At 41.4% G+C, this 14,731-nt stretch overlaps 1 protein-coding gene across 1 annotated transcript in view; it reads left to right on the top strand.

Annotated features, from left to right (window-relative positions):
• The window catches only part of slco3a1a (solute carrier organic anion transporter family member 3A1a), a 76,446-nt gene extending 67,763 nt beyond the window's left edge, over positions 1 to 8,683 (top strand). Inside the window, exons 3-10 of the mRNA XM_063004551.1 lie at positions 384 to 494; positions 617 to 877; positions 1,255 to 1,419; positions 3,718 to 3,916; positions 4,057 to 4,210; positions 6,014 to 6,183; positions 6,445 to 6,509; positions 8,262 to 8,683. Of these exons, the coding sequence (XP_062860621.1) occupies positions 384 to 494; positions 617 to 877; positions 1,255 to 1,419; positions 3,718 to 3,916; positions 4,057 to 4,210; positions 6,014 to 6,183; positions 6,445 to 6,509; positions 8,262 to 8,623 (1,487 nt within the window). The 3' untranslated portion in view covers positions 8,624 to 8,683. The remainder of the gene's footprint in view (positions 1 to 383; positions 495 to 616; positions 878 to 1,254; positions 1,420 to 3,717; positions 3,917 to 4,056; positions 4,211 to 6,013; positions 6,184 to 6,444; positions 6,510 to 8,261) is intronic.
• Positions 8,684 to 14,731: the final 6,048 nt, after the last annotated feature.

Raw genomic sequence — 14,731 nt, 5'->3', positions numbered from 1 at the left:
TGTAGAACTACAAAGTGCTTCTTAGTAAGTGGAGCTGATAAAATGGACAGTGAGTGTAGAAACAAGAAGGTGGTTTTAATGTTATGGCTGATCAGTGTATTATGTTATATTGCATTATATTAAATCATGTTTTCAAGTATACTCACCTTTATCCTGATTAAGGTCTTATTGGTCAAGTTTAGGGAGTCATTTCACCTGTTGGACAGTTTAGAGCAGTTTATCCACCTACTGAATGTTTTAAGAAGTGTAAGGAAACTTAGAGAACCAGAGAAAGCAAATTTGAACCTTGCTTTCATAGTGACTGTTGAGATTCGAGATTTAGATGATTTCTAAGGTCTGTGATTGTAAGTATTTAACCATTTGGTTTGTATGTCTTGTGACAGGTATATTATTCTCCACACTGGTGTTTGGACCTGCCTGTGGCTTCATTCTTGGTTCTGTGTGCACCAAGTTTTATGTCGACACTGCCCTTGTTGACACAGGTGAGTTTAAATGTAAGTTGTTTTTTCTTTTTTCCATCTAGCTATGACAGTAGTAAATAATAGCCATAATTAAACATTTTAATGCTTGTTGTAATATGTGTATCCTAATTTGTGAATCTCCTGTCTATTTCTAGCTAAGCTGGAAATTACTCCAGATGACCCACGATGGATTGGGGCGTGGTGGGGTGGCTTCCTTCTCTGTAGTGTTTTACTGTTCTTCTCTGCTATTTTGATGTTCGGTTTTCCATCATCTCTTTCGGAGCATCATGGTGAAAACGGCGGTGAGAGCGAGCAGGCCATGCTACCCGCATCTCAGAGTTTTGAGGAACCAAAGTCAAGTAATGGAGTCCTGCACAGCCATTTACAAGACAGCTCCTGCTGTGATCAGCTTCGAGGTATCGCACAAGAACCATCCAGTAGCATACCCTGTGCATTTGAACATCTCAGTCTTTGGATTAAAAGGCTGTCGTAGCAAAAAATGTTCTTGAAAACTGTCCAGTGTGGCTAATTAAAGAGTGGGACAAAGTTAATCTACAGCGATGTGAAAGAGTATCATCAGAGTTAGGTTGTAGTTGTTGCTGCTAATTGTGGCTCAACCAGTTATTTATTGGGGGGTACATTTTCCACATGGGTGATATAGATGTTGCATAGCCTATTTTTCTTTATTAAATAAAATACTGATACAAATACTGTACTACATCTGATATCAATATCTGATCTCTGTCTTTCTCTTTGTCTCCCTTCTGGTTCTGTCCATCTCTGCTGACCTCAGTGATTCCCAAGGTGACCAAGCACCTACTGTTGAACCCTGTGTTTACCTGTATAATCCTGGCTGCATGTATGGAGATTGCAGTGGTTGCTGGCTTTGCCGCTTTCTTGGGCAAGTACTTGGAGCAGCAGTTTAATCTTACCACTACCTCAGCCAATCAGCTTCTAGGTAAGTCTCGCACATGATCACACTGCACACATATGAAGTCATAAAAAACTTTTGTCACCTCATTTATATGCTTCTTTTTATTATTATTTATTATTGTATTATTTAGGGACAGTGGTAGCCTAGTGAGAAGAGCTTTGGACTATCAATTAAAATGTTGAGCAAGGCCCTAACCCTCTCAGCTCCAGGGGCACCGTTTACCGACTCACACTGTGCTTTGACCCCAGCTCCCAAACAAGCTGGAATATGCGAAGAAATAATTTTGTTGTACTGTATGACAAATAAATTTATTCTAGTCTATTCTATTCTCAGTAAAAAAAAAAAAAAAGTCAAAGATTAAATTGCTAGACATTTCGAGACATTCTGAGCCCGGGAGGTCAAAATCTCAGTACTATTGTGCTAGCGGAAACAAGTTTATATTCTTAATAATTTAGATGCAATGATATACAGTGTATCACAAAAGTGAGTACACCCCTCACATTTCTGCAGATATTTAAGTATATCTTTTCATGGGACAACACTGACAAAATGACACTTTGACACAATGAAAAGTAGTCTGTGTGCAGCTTATATAACAGTGTAAATTTATTCTTCCCTCAAAATAACTCAATATACAGCCATTAATGTCTAAACCACCGGCAACAAAAGTGAGTACACCCCTAAGAGACTACACCCCTAAATGTCCAAATTGAGCACTGCTTGTCATTTTCCCTCCAAAATGTCATGTGACTCGTTAGTGTTACTAGGTCTCAGGTGTGCATAGGGAGTAGGTTTGTTCAATTTAGTAGTACAGCTCTCACACTCTCTCATACTGGTCACTGAAAGTTCCAACATGGCACCTAATGGCAAAGAACTCTCTGAGGATCTTAAAAGACGAATTGTTGTGCTACATGAAGATGGCCAAGGCTACAAGAAGATTGCCAACACCCTGAAACTGAGCTGCAGCACAGTGGCCAAGATCATCCAGCGTTTTAAAAGAGCAGGGTCCACTCAGAACAAACCTCACGTTGGTCGTCCAAAGAAGCTGAGTGCACGTGCTCAGCGTCACATCCAACTGCTGTCTTTGAAAGAGAGGTGCAGGAGTGCTGTCAGCATTGCTGCAGAGATTGAAACGGTGGGGGGTCAGCCTGTCAGTGCTCAGACCATACGCCGCACACTACATCAAATTGGTCTGCATGGCTGTCACCCCAGAAGGAAGCCTCTTCTGAAGTCTCTACACAAGAAAGCCCGCAAACAGTTTGCTGAAGACATGTCAACAAAGGACATGGATTACTGGAACCATGTCCTATGGTCTGATGAGACCAAGATTAATTTGTTTGGTTCAGATGGTCTCAAGCATGTGTGGCGGCAATCAGGTGAGGAGTACAAAGATAAGTGTGTCATGCCTACAGTCAAGCATGGTGGTGGGAATGCCATGGTCTGGGGCTGCATGAGTGCAGCAGGTGTTGGGGAGTTACATTTCATTGAGGGACACATGAACTCCAATATGTACTGTGAAATACTGAAGCAGAGCATGATCCCCTCCCTCCGGAAACTGGGTCGCAGGGCAGTGTTCCAGCATGATAATGACCCCAAACACACCTCTAAGACAACCAGTGCTTTATTGAAGAGGCTGAGGGTAAAGGTGATGGACTGGCCAAGCATGTCTCCAGACCTAAACCCAATAGAACATCTTTGGGGCATCCTCAAGCGGAAGGTGGAGGAGCGCAAAGTCTCGAATATCCGCCAGCTCCGTGATGTCGTCATGGAGGAGTGGAAAAGCATTCAAGTGGCAACCTGTGAAGCTCTGGTAAACTCCATGCCCAGGAGAGTTAAGGCAGTTCTCGGAAATAATGGTGGCCACACAAAATATTGACACTTCAGGAACTTTCACTAAGGGGTGTACTCACTTTTGTTGCCGGTGGTTTAGACATTAATGGCTGTATATTGAGTTATTTTGAGGGAAGAATAAATTTACACTGTTATATAAGCTGCACACAGACTACTTTTCATTGTGTCAAAGTGTCATTTTGTCAGTGTTGTCCCATGAAAAGATATACTTAAATATCTGCAGAAATGTGAGGGGTGTACTCACTTTTGTGATACACTGTAAATCTTATGATTGTGCTTGTCTGCACTGATTTGTAAAAGTTTTAAATATTGACATCATGAATAACAAGTATTACATTTGTATTGATTTTTGACAGACAATTTAATAAGTACAGATCATGGTTGCTTTTTCACTCTACTGAACATGAAAATACACACACAATACCGTACAAATAAAGTCATTACTAATGTAAATAAAATTCCTATGTGCAGGTATGACGGCCATCCCATGTGCATGTCTGGGCATTTTTATGGGTGGTTTGTTGGTAAAGAAGCTGAATCTGTGTGCTCTGGGTGCTGTCCGAATGGCCATGCTGGTCAACCTGATCTCCACCACTTGCTACGTGTCCTTCTTGTTCCTTGGATGCGACACAGGCCCTGTTGCCGGGGTGACCGTCCCTTATGGCAATGAGTAAGGAAAACTTTTTTTTTAAATACAATGTATTACATTTTGAGAGTGTATTGGAGAGTAGATCATGTCCAGTGGTTATTACTTGTACAGCATTTTATCGTTTGTGAATGTACTGTGTGTGTGTGTGTGTGTGTGTGTAGGACCCTACGACCAGGCCAAATCTCAGATGCCCCCTGTATCAATAACTGTAACTGCTACACATCTTCCATTAGCCCTGTGTGTGGTTCTAATGGCATTACGTACCTATCGTCCTGCTTTGCTGGCTGCACCAGATCCAACAAGACTGGAGCTCAGGTTATTACTTCCTTTTTACACTTTATATTTCTCTTTATGTCACACTACATACAGTGTATCACAAAAGTGAGTACACCCCTCACATTTCTGCAGATATTTAAGTATATCTTTTCATGGGACAACACTGACAAAATGACACTTTGACACAATGAAAAGTAGTCTGTGTGCAGCTTATATAACAGTGTAAATTTTTTCTTCCCTCAAAATAACTCAATATACAGCCATTAATGTCTAAACCACCGGCAACAAAAGTGAGTACACCCCTTAGTGAAAGTTCCTGAAGTGTCAATATTTTGTGTGGCCACCATTATTTCCCAGAACTGCCTTAACTTTCCTGGGCATGGAGTTTACCAGAGCTTCACAGGTTGCCACTGGAATGCTTTTCCACTCCTCCATGACGACATCACGGAGCTGGCGGATATTCGAGACTTTGCGCTCCTCCACCTTCCGCTTGAGGATGGCCCAAAGATGTTCTATTGGGTTTAGGTCTGGAGACATGCTTGGCCAGTCCATCACCTTTACCCTCAGCCTCTTCAATAAAGCAGTGGTCGTCTTAGAGGTGTGTTTGGGGTCATTATCATGCTGGAACACTGCCCTGCGACCCAGTTTCCGGAGGGAGGGGATCATGCTCTGCTTCAGTATTTCACAGTACATATTGGAGTTCATGTGTCCCTCAATGAAATGTAACTCCCCAACACCTGCTGCACTCATGCAGCCCCAGACCATGGCATTCCCACCACCATGCTTGACTGTAGGCATGACACACTTATCTTTGTACTCCTCACCTGATTGCCGCCACACATGCTTAAGACCATCTGAACCAAACAAATTAATCTTGGTCTCATCAGACCATAGGACATCGTTCCAGTAATCCATGTCCTTTGTTGACATGTCTTCAGCAAACTGTTTGCGGGCTTTCTTGTGTAGAGACTTCAGAAGAGGCTTCCTTCTGGGGTGACAGCCATGCAGACCAATTTGATGTAGTGTGCGGCGTATGGTCTGAGCACTGACAGGCTGACCCCCCACCTTTTCAATCTCTGCAGCAATGCTGACAGCACTCCTGCGCCTATCTTTCAAAGACGTGCACTCAGCTTCTTTGGACGACCAACGCGAGGTCTGTTCTGAGTGGACCCTGCTCTTTTAAAACGCTGGATGATCTTGGCCACTGTGCTGCAGCTCAGTTTCAGGGTGTTGGCAATCTTCTTGTAGCCTTGGCCATCTTCATGTAGCGCAACAATTCGTCTTTTAAGATCCTCAGAGAGTTCTTTGCCATGAGGTGCCATGTTGGAACTTTCAGTGACCAGTGTGAGAGCTGTACTACTAAATTGAACACACCTGCTCCCTATGCACACCTGAGACCTAGTAACACTAACAAATCACATGACATTTTGGAGGGAAAATGACAAGCAGTGCTCAATTTGGACATTTAGGGGTGTAGTCTCTTAGGGGTGTACTCACTTTTGTTGCCGGTGGTTTAGACTTTAATGGCTGTATATTGAGTTATTTTGAGGGAAGAATAAATTTACACTGTTATATAAGCTGCACACAGACTACTTTTCATTGTGTCAAAGTGTCATTTTGTCAGTGTTGTCCCATGAAAAGATATACTTAAATATCTGCAGAAATGTGAGGGGTGTACTCACTTTTGTGATACACTGTATGTATATAGGCTGCTCTATGAGGAGTTAAGTATCAGTATTCTGTTCCTAATAAAGTGGCCAATAAGTGTATAATCTGAAAATATAAATGCACACTGTTAGTGCATCATGGCTTACATTTGTGTTTTCTCTTTATTCCATACAGAATCTGACAGAATGCACATGCATTTCTAGTGATGGCAAAATCCCAATAGTGCCAGGCAAATGCCCAAGTCCCGGATGCCAGCAGGTTTTCCTCATCTTTCTGTGTGTGATCTGTTTCTGCAGCATGATTGGAGCCATGGCTCAGACACCCTCTGTTATAATCCTTATCAGGTAACTGCTTCTTAAATAAATAATAATGTGTGATGTCTATAGTCAGGTTAATTGAAAGCCTGTTCATGTATTGTACAGAAGCTATTTGTGATTATTTAAATGAATGAATTTGCAGAAATGTTATGCTAGCTTTGTTTTGTTGGCTGTGTAAAGTAGCAACAAGTAATAAGACTGTGTGGACTAGCACTGAACCTTTACACACTATAAACTTTTATGTATTAATACTTTTTGATAATCTGCAGTAACTGCTTTCTCTTTTAGAACTGTCACGCCAGAGTTAAAATCATATGCACTTGGGGTTCTGTTCCTTTTACTTCGACTGATAGGTAAGATACGTGGATTGCACATCAATCAGAATGCTCTTTTATACTATATGGCTGTTTAAAATTAAGTTCCGGCAAATGGTCGCCCCCACATGAACAATGATTGGCTGTTGTTCAGGGTGGCATGAGCCGAACCAGGGTTTCTCATAACTGGTACAATTACGACCTCTCCTGGCTGATTGATGGTGCCTGCGCAGAGTTGGGGAATAATTCTGATCAGGGTGTGGCTCTTCGTGCACAAGGCTGATCCGCATATGAACTCGCCTAGGGCAGGTGCAGAAAGGTGCAGAAAGATGCAGTCGGTACTGCACACGTGTCGGAGGGGGCGTGTGTCAGTTGCGACGCTCCTCAGTCAGCAGTGAAGGGTTGTATCGGTAGAGGTGAAGCGTAACACAATCAGGGTATTGAATACGTCTAGACTAGGGGAGAAAATTGGGGGGGAAATCTGAGAAAAAGAGCCGGACCGGAGCGGCGTCTGTTCCACTTTAGTCAAAAAGGCCTAAAAGTGTGTAAACACTAATCTTAATTACTGAGTTCAGGTGTTTCAGCAACACCCATTGAAAATCAGCTATATTAATATGCCTTTTACTTGTGGCATAAAGAGTGTGGAAGAACTTCAGTGGCTTGTTCGAAACCCTGACCACAACCACACTGAACATATTTAGGATCAATTGGAAGGTTGATTGCAAACCAGGCATTCATTTGTTTAATTTCTGCTGTAGCACTGTCACCTCACAGCAAGAAGGTCCTGGGTTCGATCCCCAGATGGGGTGGTCCAGGTCCTTTCTGTGTGGAGTTTGCATGTTCTCCCCATGTCTGTGTGGGTTTCCTCTGGGAGCTCCGGTTTCCTACCACAGTCCAAAGACATGTAAGTGAGGTGAATTAGAGATACGAAATTGTTCATGACTGTGTTTGACATTAAACTTGAATCTTGTGTAACGAGTAACTACCGTTTATGTCATGAATGTAACCAAAGTGTAAAACATGACGTTAAAATTCTTATAAATAAATTATGCTATGTGGCTTAAAGTTTACACCGATCAAGCATAACATTATGGCCACCTTCCTAACTGACTGGTCTGCGGCTATGCAGCCCCATACACAACAAACTGTGATGCACTGTGTATTCTGACACCTTTTCTATCAGAACCAGCATTAACTTCTTTACCAATTTAAGCTACAGTAGCTCGTCTGTTGGATCAGACCACACGGACCAGCCTTCGCTCCCCACGTGCATCAATGAGCCTTGGCCGCCCATGACCCTGTCGCCGGTTTACCACTGTTTCTTGCTTGGACCAGTTTTGATAGATATTGACCACTGCCAACCGGGAACACCCCACAAGAGCTGCAGTTTTGGAGATGTTCTGACCCAGTCGCCTAGCCATCACAATTTGGTCCTTGTCAAACTCGCTCAAATCCTTACGCTTGCTCATTTTTCCTGCTTCTAACACATCAACTCTGAGGATAAAATGTTCACTTGCTGCCTAATATATCCCACCCACTAACAGGTGCCGTGATGAAGAGATAGTGTTATTTACTTTACCTGTCAGTGCTCATAATGTTGTTCCTGGTTGGTGTATAAACACTACTACTGCTCAGAACCCTGACCACAACCACACTAAACATATTTGGGATAATTTGAAAGGTTGATTGCAAACCAGGCATTCCTAATGTTAATTTCTGCTGTTAATCTTCTTAGTTTATGATGAAATCCTGGCAAATAATTCACAGTTACTAAGTCTGAATGTTTCACAGGATTCATCCCACCACCTCTGATCTTCGGTGTGACGATCGACTCCACATGCCTGTTCTGGAGCCACGAGTGTGGCACAAAGGGTGCATGCTTGCTTTATGACAATGTGGCCTACCGCCACCTCTATGTGAGTCTGGCCATTGTGCTTAAAATAACAGCCTTCCTGCTGTACGCCACCACATGGCAGTGCCTGCGCTGCAACTACAAGAAGTACATAAAGAACAGCGAGGCATACCTGACATCTGCTGAAATCTTCTCCTCCGACATGAACCTGGATAGTCTGGGCAAGGACGTCAACAGGACAAAGTTTATATACAGCTTGGAGCATCATGAGTACTGTGAAAACATGGAGTCTGTTTTATAATGGCTGGTAACTGCTTAATGCATAAAGGTGCATCTTTTGTTCATTTGTTGCTTGTTTTTGGAAAGAATGGCACTTACATCCTTCCTGCGCAGGTGATGTTTAATGTGCCATTCATAACGGCAGGAGAATCCATGCTAATTGCACTTTTGGGTCCATTGACATTTTCTTGAAGATATATCAGAAAGGATTGTTCAGTGCCAGTGAACTCATCTGTAGTTCACATGTTAAAGACATCTGCTGTGTTCTCAATCTGAAAAGTCATCTGGCAGTGAGCTGGATTAAGCTCTACATTCACAGACTTTTTTTGTGGCGGCTCTTATGAACTAGCCTTTTGTGCATTTTCTTTTACTTGAAAGTTCGTGAGATGAAAGTTGGCTTAAATTGATTAACTATATAGGCAAATGTGTGGTTCCTAGTTTAAAAAAAATAACAAAAAAGACAAAATAGAAAAGACAAAATATAGTACAGCAGTTTTATTAGATTAGATTGTATTTTTTATGTTTAATGCCCAGATAAACATTTCAGTTGCAGAAAAACGGTTGGAAACTGCAGTATCATGTATCTTGTTAACATTGTGGCCAAAACGTAGGCTGTTTTACCAAACTCATATCTGTTCTTAATGTCTCAAGCCAATAGCAAACGTTTGCATGAGTGTTTCAGCTTTATGTTCTTTTACAGATGTTGTTTTTTTTTTCCAGGAGGTGCTGCTGTGCTTATGTCTTTTTACTGTCACTATGTTAATATGCATAGTTTATTAAGCCCAAAAATGTCTTACTTTTATGAGGTAATATCTATATCTGTGCAATAGTTAAAAGAGATATATAGTATAGAATGAATATAAATAATATATATATAGTAGTCGCTTAGAGCAAGAGATAATACATAATGAGAATACAAGTGTGGAAATACTAATAACAACTGATTACAAACAAAATTCCAATGTCACAGCAGTCTGTGATGAGTAAATGCTAGCCCACCACTGTCGAGATACAAGTGTTTGAGTAGTTTATAGAAGGCATTTTCTAGTCATAGGCCCTTCTTGGTTAGTGTAGATGTCATGCAACTGGCAAAGGTTGCCAGATTGCAAAAGAGAACTTAAGTATATTAGGGCAAATAAGAAGGAAGACAAAGGAACTTCTGATATAAAAATGCTTAGTTATAGATAAAAAAAAGGACCATTCCCAACTGTAATCTCCCAGTTCCAGCCTAATATTGATGCAGGTAGTAAAAGTAAATGATGGGCTACTGGCTGGGTTTTGAATTTTAAAAAGAATGGTCAAGCTAAGTAGTATGCCGTCACCAGTAAAAAAATAAAAATAAAACATCACTGGTGCATGAATATACTCTCAGAAAAAAAATAACCAAATTGAAAAAAAATAACTCGTACACTGCTCAAGTTCCAGCTTTTGTTTTGCCTGTGTTGATGATTCTATGTCTCTGTATTTAAGAAGTGCAACCTACAGGGCATGTTTATTAGAGAAAGTGTCTGTGGACACAACCTAAAATTGCTTTCTCCAGCATTCATCACTAACTTTTTAAATAAAAAAAAAAAACGAACTTCCAGACGTATTGTTAGTAAATTAACAATGTAAAAGTAACCATAACAAAAATCCTGCGGGCATAGTTATATCCGAGTCTCGAGTCTGGCATTTAGTCTAATTGGCCACTTGGTGGCATTAACTAAATAAACAGAGCACAGACCAAAAAAATAACATATTAAGACTTCTGCTTACATGCACCACCATATATTAGCTAAATGATGTTCATATGTTCTCGATATATATATATATATATATATATATATATATATATATATATACTCAAGGGATCTTCAAAAAGTTTCTGCACTGGACCGCTCAAAGAAGCTTTAAGGTGAAGAATAGTTTCATGTGATGATGATGTAAAAGCAGCTGGGCATCAGTGGCTACACGCTCAACCAAAAAAATAAATTGCCGATGGTTTGATGCTGGGAAAGTTGGTTTGACGCTGGGAAAAATGCATCAGAAGGTGACTGTAGAAAAGTGATGTAATGTTTGGTTTTTGAAATTCTTAATAAATAGAGTTTAAAAGGGCCGCTCAGGTAGCGCAGCGGTAAAAACACACGCTGGAACACCAGAGCTGGGATCTCGAATACATCGTATCGAGTCTCAGCTCTGCCTGCCGGCTGGGCTGAGCAGCCACATGAACAACGACTGGCCTGTTGTTCATATAGGGGTGGGATATTAAAGCCGGATAGGGTCTCTCTCATAACTAATGCAGTTACGACCTCTGCTGGCTGATTGATGGTGCCTGCACAGAGACGGGAAAAGAGTGATGTCAGAGTGTGTCTCTCTGTACACAGTGCTGATCCGCATTGCACTCGTGAAAGTGTAGGTGACAAAATGCATACGGCTGCTGCCCACGTGTCGGAGGGGGCGTGGGTTAGCTTCGTTCTCCTCAATCAGAGTGGGGATCGGCATTGGTGGAGAGGAAGCATGACCCAATCGGGCAATTGGACGCACTTAAAGGGAGAAAACGGGAGAAAATGCATAAAACAAATTGTTTTTTTTTTTAATAGTTTAAAAAAGTGTGGAAACTTTTTGAAGAACCCTCGTATATGCTTTGTATGAGCTGAGTACCTGCAAATCCAGTTAGACTGTTGATTTCCTACCTAAAGTGGAAGAGCTAACCAATTTGGACCTAAGGCTACATATAAGCCTCAGTTTTAGTGCATTTTTATAGAAAAATAAGAAGAAATAACATTTATATATATATATATATATGCAATATGAAAACAAAACAAACTCATTGCATGTGGAAAAAGCCATGATACACAGAATATTCAGCTTGAAATATTTTGATGCCAGGTAGCGATGCATTTAGATGCCCCTTTATGGATGCAAGTAGTCCCATAATTCCTATAACGTTCCTAATACATTTAAATATTTACATTATGCTTAATAGCACATTACCATTTAAGGTCTTTCTGCAGTTTAAGGGTAGATAGTATCCTTTTCATATATGTTTTGTATTGCCAAACTTGAATAACTATTATTTTATTCTGCAAAATAAATTATTTTTAGAAAATATTTAGCTTTGTTGTTTTTTGTGTGATAGACAATGTCAAGCACACTGTTTTACCTATAAAGATGAATTTTCTGATATTTTACTCATTCCAGAAGTTGCTGATTCTGCACTGAGTGGTATAATAAAAGCTGCATTATGCTACAGTTTATACAGTTCTACAGTGCCACAGTTTGGTCGGAAAGTGCCTTGATCTGGGCTTTTAGTTGGTAGGGGGGGTGGAAAAGATGTGTGGTGAGTAAATGTGTAAGTGGGTGAGGGTGAAGCTACAGCACAGTTGATGAGATCAGTGCATGAGCACATTTAAAACAGATTCAATACTTACAGTGTATCACAAAAGTGAGTACACCCCTCACATTTCTGCAAATATTTTATTATATCTTTTCATGGGACAACACTATAGAAATAAAACTTGGATATAACTTAGTCAGTGTACAACTTGTATAGCAGTGTAGATTTACTGTCTTCTGAAAATAACTCAACACACAGCCATTAATGTCTAAATGGCTGGCAACATAAGTGAGTACACCCCACAGTGAACATGTCCAAATTGTGCCCAAAGTGTCAATATTTTGTGTGACCACCATTATTATCTAGCACTGCCCTAACCCTCCTGGGCATGGAATTCACCAGAGCTGCACAGGTTGCTACTGGAATCCTCTTCCACTCCTCCATGATGACATCACGGAGCTGGTGGATGTTAGACACCTTGAACTCCTCCACCTTCCACTTGAGGATGTGCCACAGGTGCTCAATTGGGTTTAGTCCATCACCTTTACCTTCAGCTTCCTCAGCAAGGCAGTTGTCATCTTGGAGGTTGTGTTTGGGGTTGTTATCCTGTTGGAAAACTGCCATGAGGCCCAGTTTTCGAAGGGAGGGGATCATGCTCTGTTTCAGAATGTCACAGTACATGTTGGAATTCATGTTTCCCTCAATGAACTGCAGCTCCCCAGTGCCAGCAACACTCATGCAGCCCAAGACCATGATGCTACCACCACCATGCTTGACTGTAGGCAAGATACAGTTGTCTTGGTACTTCTCACCAGGGCGCCGCCACACATGCTGGACACCATCTGAGCCAAACAAGTTTATCTTGGTCTCGTCAGACCACAGGGCATTCCAGTAATCCATGTTCTTGGGCTGCTTGTTTTCAGCAAACTGTTTGCTGGCTTTCTTGTGCGTCAGCTTCCTTCTGGGATGACGACCATGCAGACCGAGTTGATGCAGTGTGCGGCGTATGGTCTGAGCACTGACAGGCTGACCTCCCACGTCTTCAACCTCTGCAGCAATGCTGGCAGCACTCATGTGTCTATTTTTTAAAGCCAACCTCTGGATATGACGCCGAACACGTGGACTCGACTTCTTTGGTCGACCCTGGCGAAGCCTGTTCCGATTGGAACCTGTCCTGGAAAACCGCTGTATGACCTTGGCCACCATGCTGTAGCTCAGTTTCAGGGTGTTAGCAATCTTCTTATAGCCCAGGCCATCTTTGTGGAGAGCAACAATTCTATTTCTCACATCCTCAGAGAGTTCTTTGCCATGAGGTGCCATGTTGAATATCCAGTGGCCAGTATGAGAGAATTGTACCCAAAACACCAAATTTAACAGCCCTGGTCCCCATTTACACCTGGGACCTTGACACATGACACCAGGGAGGGACAACGACACATTTGGGCACAATTTGGACATGTTCACTGTGGGGTGTACTCACTTATGTTGCCAGCTATTTAGACATTAATGGCTGTGTGTTGAGTTATTTTCAGAAGACAGTAAATCTACACTGCTATACAAGCTGTACACTGACTACTCTAAGTTATATCCAAGTTTCATGTCTATAGTGTTGTCCCATGAAAAGATATAATGAAATATTTGCAGAAATGTGAGGGGTGTACTCACTTTTGTGATACACTGTATATATCAAATCCTATACTTGGGGCCGCTCAGGTGGCGCAGCAGTAAAAACACACGCTAGCACACCAGAGCTGGGATCTCGAATACATCGTATCGAGTCTCAGCTCTGCCTGCCGGCTGGGCTGAGCATCTACATGAACGGGGAAAGAATGCGGATCAGGGTGTGTCTCTCCATACACAGAGCTGATCCGCAGCTGATCTCGTCTAGTGTAGGTGACAAAATGTGTACGGTTGCTGCCCACGTGTCGGAGGGGGCGTGGATTTGCTTTGTCCTCCAATGTGAGCGGGGACGTGACAATCAGGCATATGGATGCGCTAAAAAGTCGAGAGAAAAAGGGGAGAAAATGCATAAAACAAATGACTGAGCTATATGTTTTTAGCTGCTTTAGACTTCAACATCTTGAACATTTTGTCTAACCTATTTCTAGTGTAACCAACATCTTTAGAGTTTGCTGTGTTTTAAAGAAATAAAAATAAACTGTACACAGACTATCGCTGCACAGAGATGATCACATGTGTAGAGAAGCACACATTTCCTTTGACTATGGAATCCTCAAAGGGACAAAAAGCACTCACTACTTAAACACATACAGTACATCAGCACACTACACCACTACACCACAGAAAAGTTTGTTACACTAACTTAATTACTGTATGATTGCTAGGACCGCCTCATATTGCACATTGCGCCTCATATTTCATACGCTCCGTAAATGAAAAATGGTAAATCACTAAACACAAACCTTAAATTTTGAATTTCGCAGTAAATTGCATGTTACTCAGGAAACGGCTCATTTCGCGGTCCATGGCACGGTTTTCACAGCCGTGAATTAAATAGGGCCTTACCTATGCTACCGTACTCATTATTAACTGGAATAGCATCAATTAGTAACTATATTGGAAATACAAGTTAATATCATAGTATGTAATTCAGTACAGGTTTGTTAAAGAAGAAGATACATGAGACGCAGTGTTCCTACTGTGGCAAAGCTTAACTTCATTTCCTTAAAATTTGCATCATATTGGCCACTTTGTTCTATTTTAAACCTTAACTATGAGTTTGGAACAAGGTTTCAAGTAACTGTAGTAAAAGTTATGAGTAACAGTGCAGCTTTAACATTTGCTATATTCTTT

The sequence above is a fragment of the Trichomycterus rosablanca genome, chromosome 11 (assembly GCF_030014385.1).
Source record: "Trichomycterus rosablanca isolate fTriRos1 chromosome 11, fTriRos1.hap1, whole genome shotgun sequence".
Lineage (NCBI taxonomy): Eukaryota > Metazoa > Chordata > Actinopteri > Siluriformes > Trichomycteridae > Trichomycterus > Trichomycterus rosablanca.
Note: the sequence above shows the minus strand (reverse complement) of the source record. Positions and strands in the feature narration are given on the sequence as shown.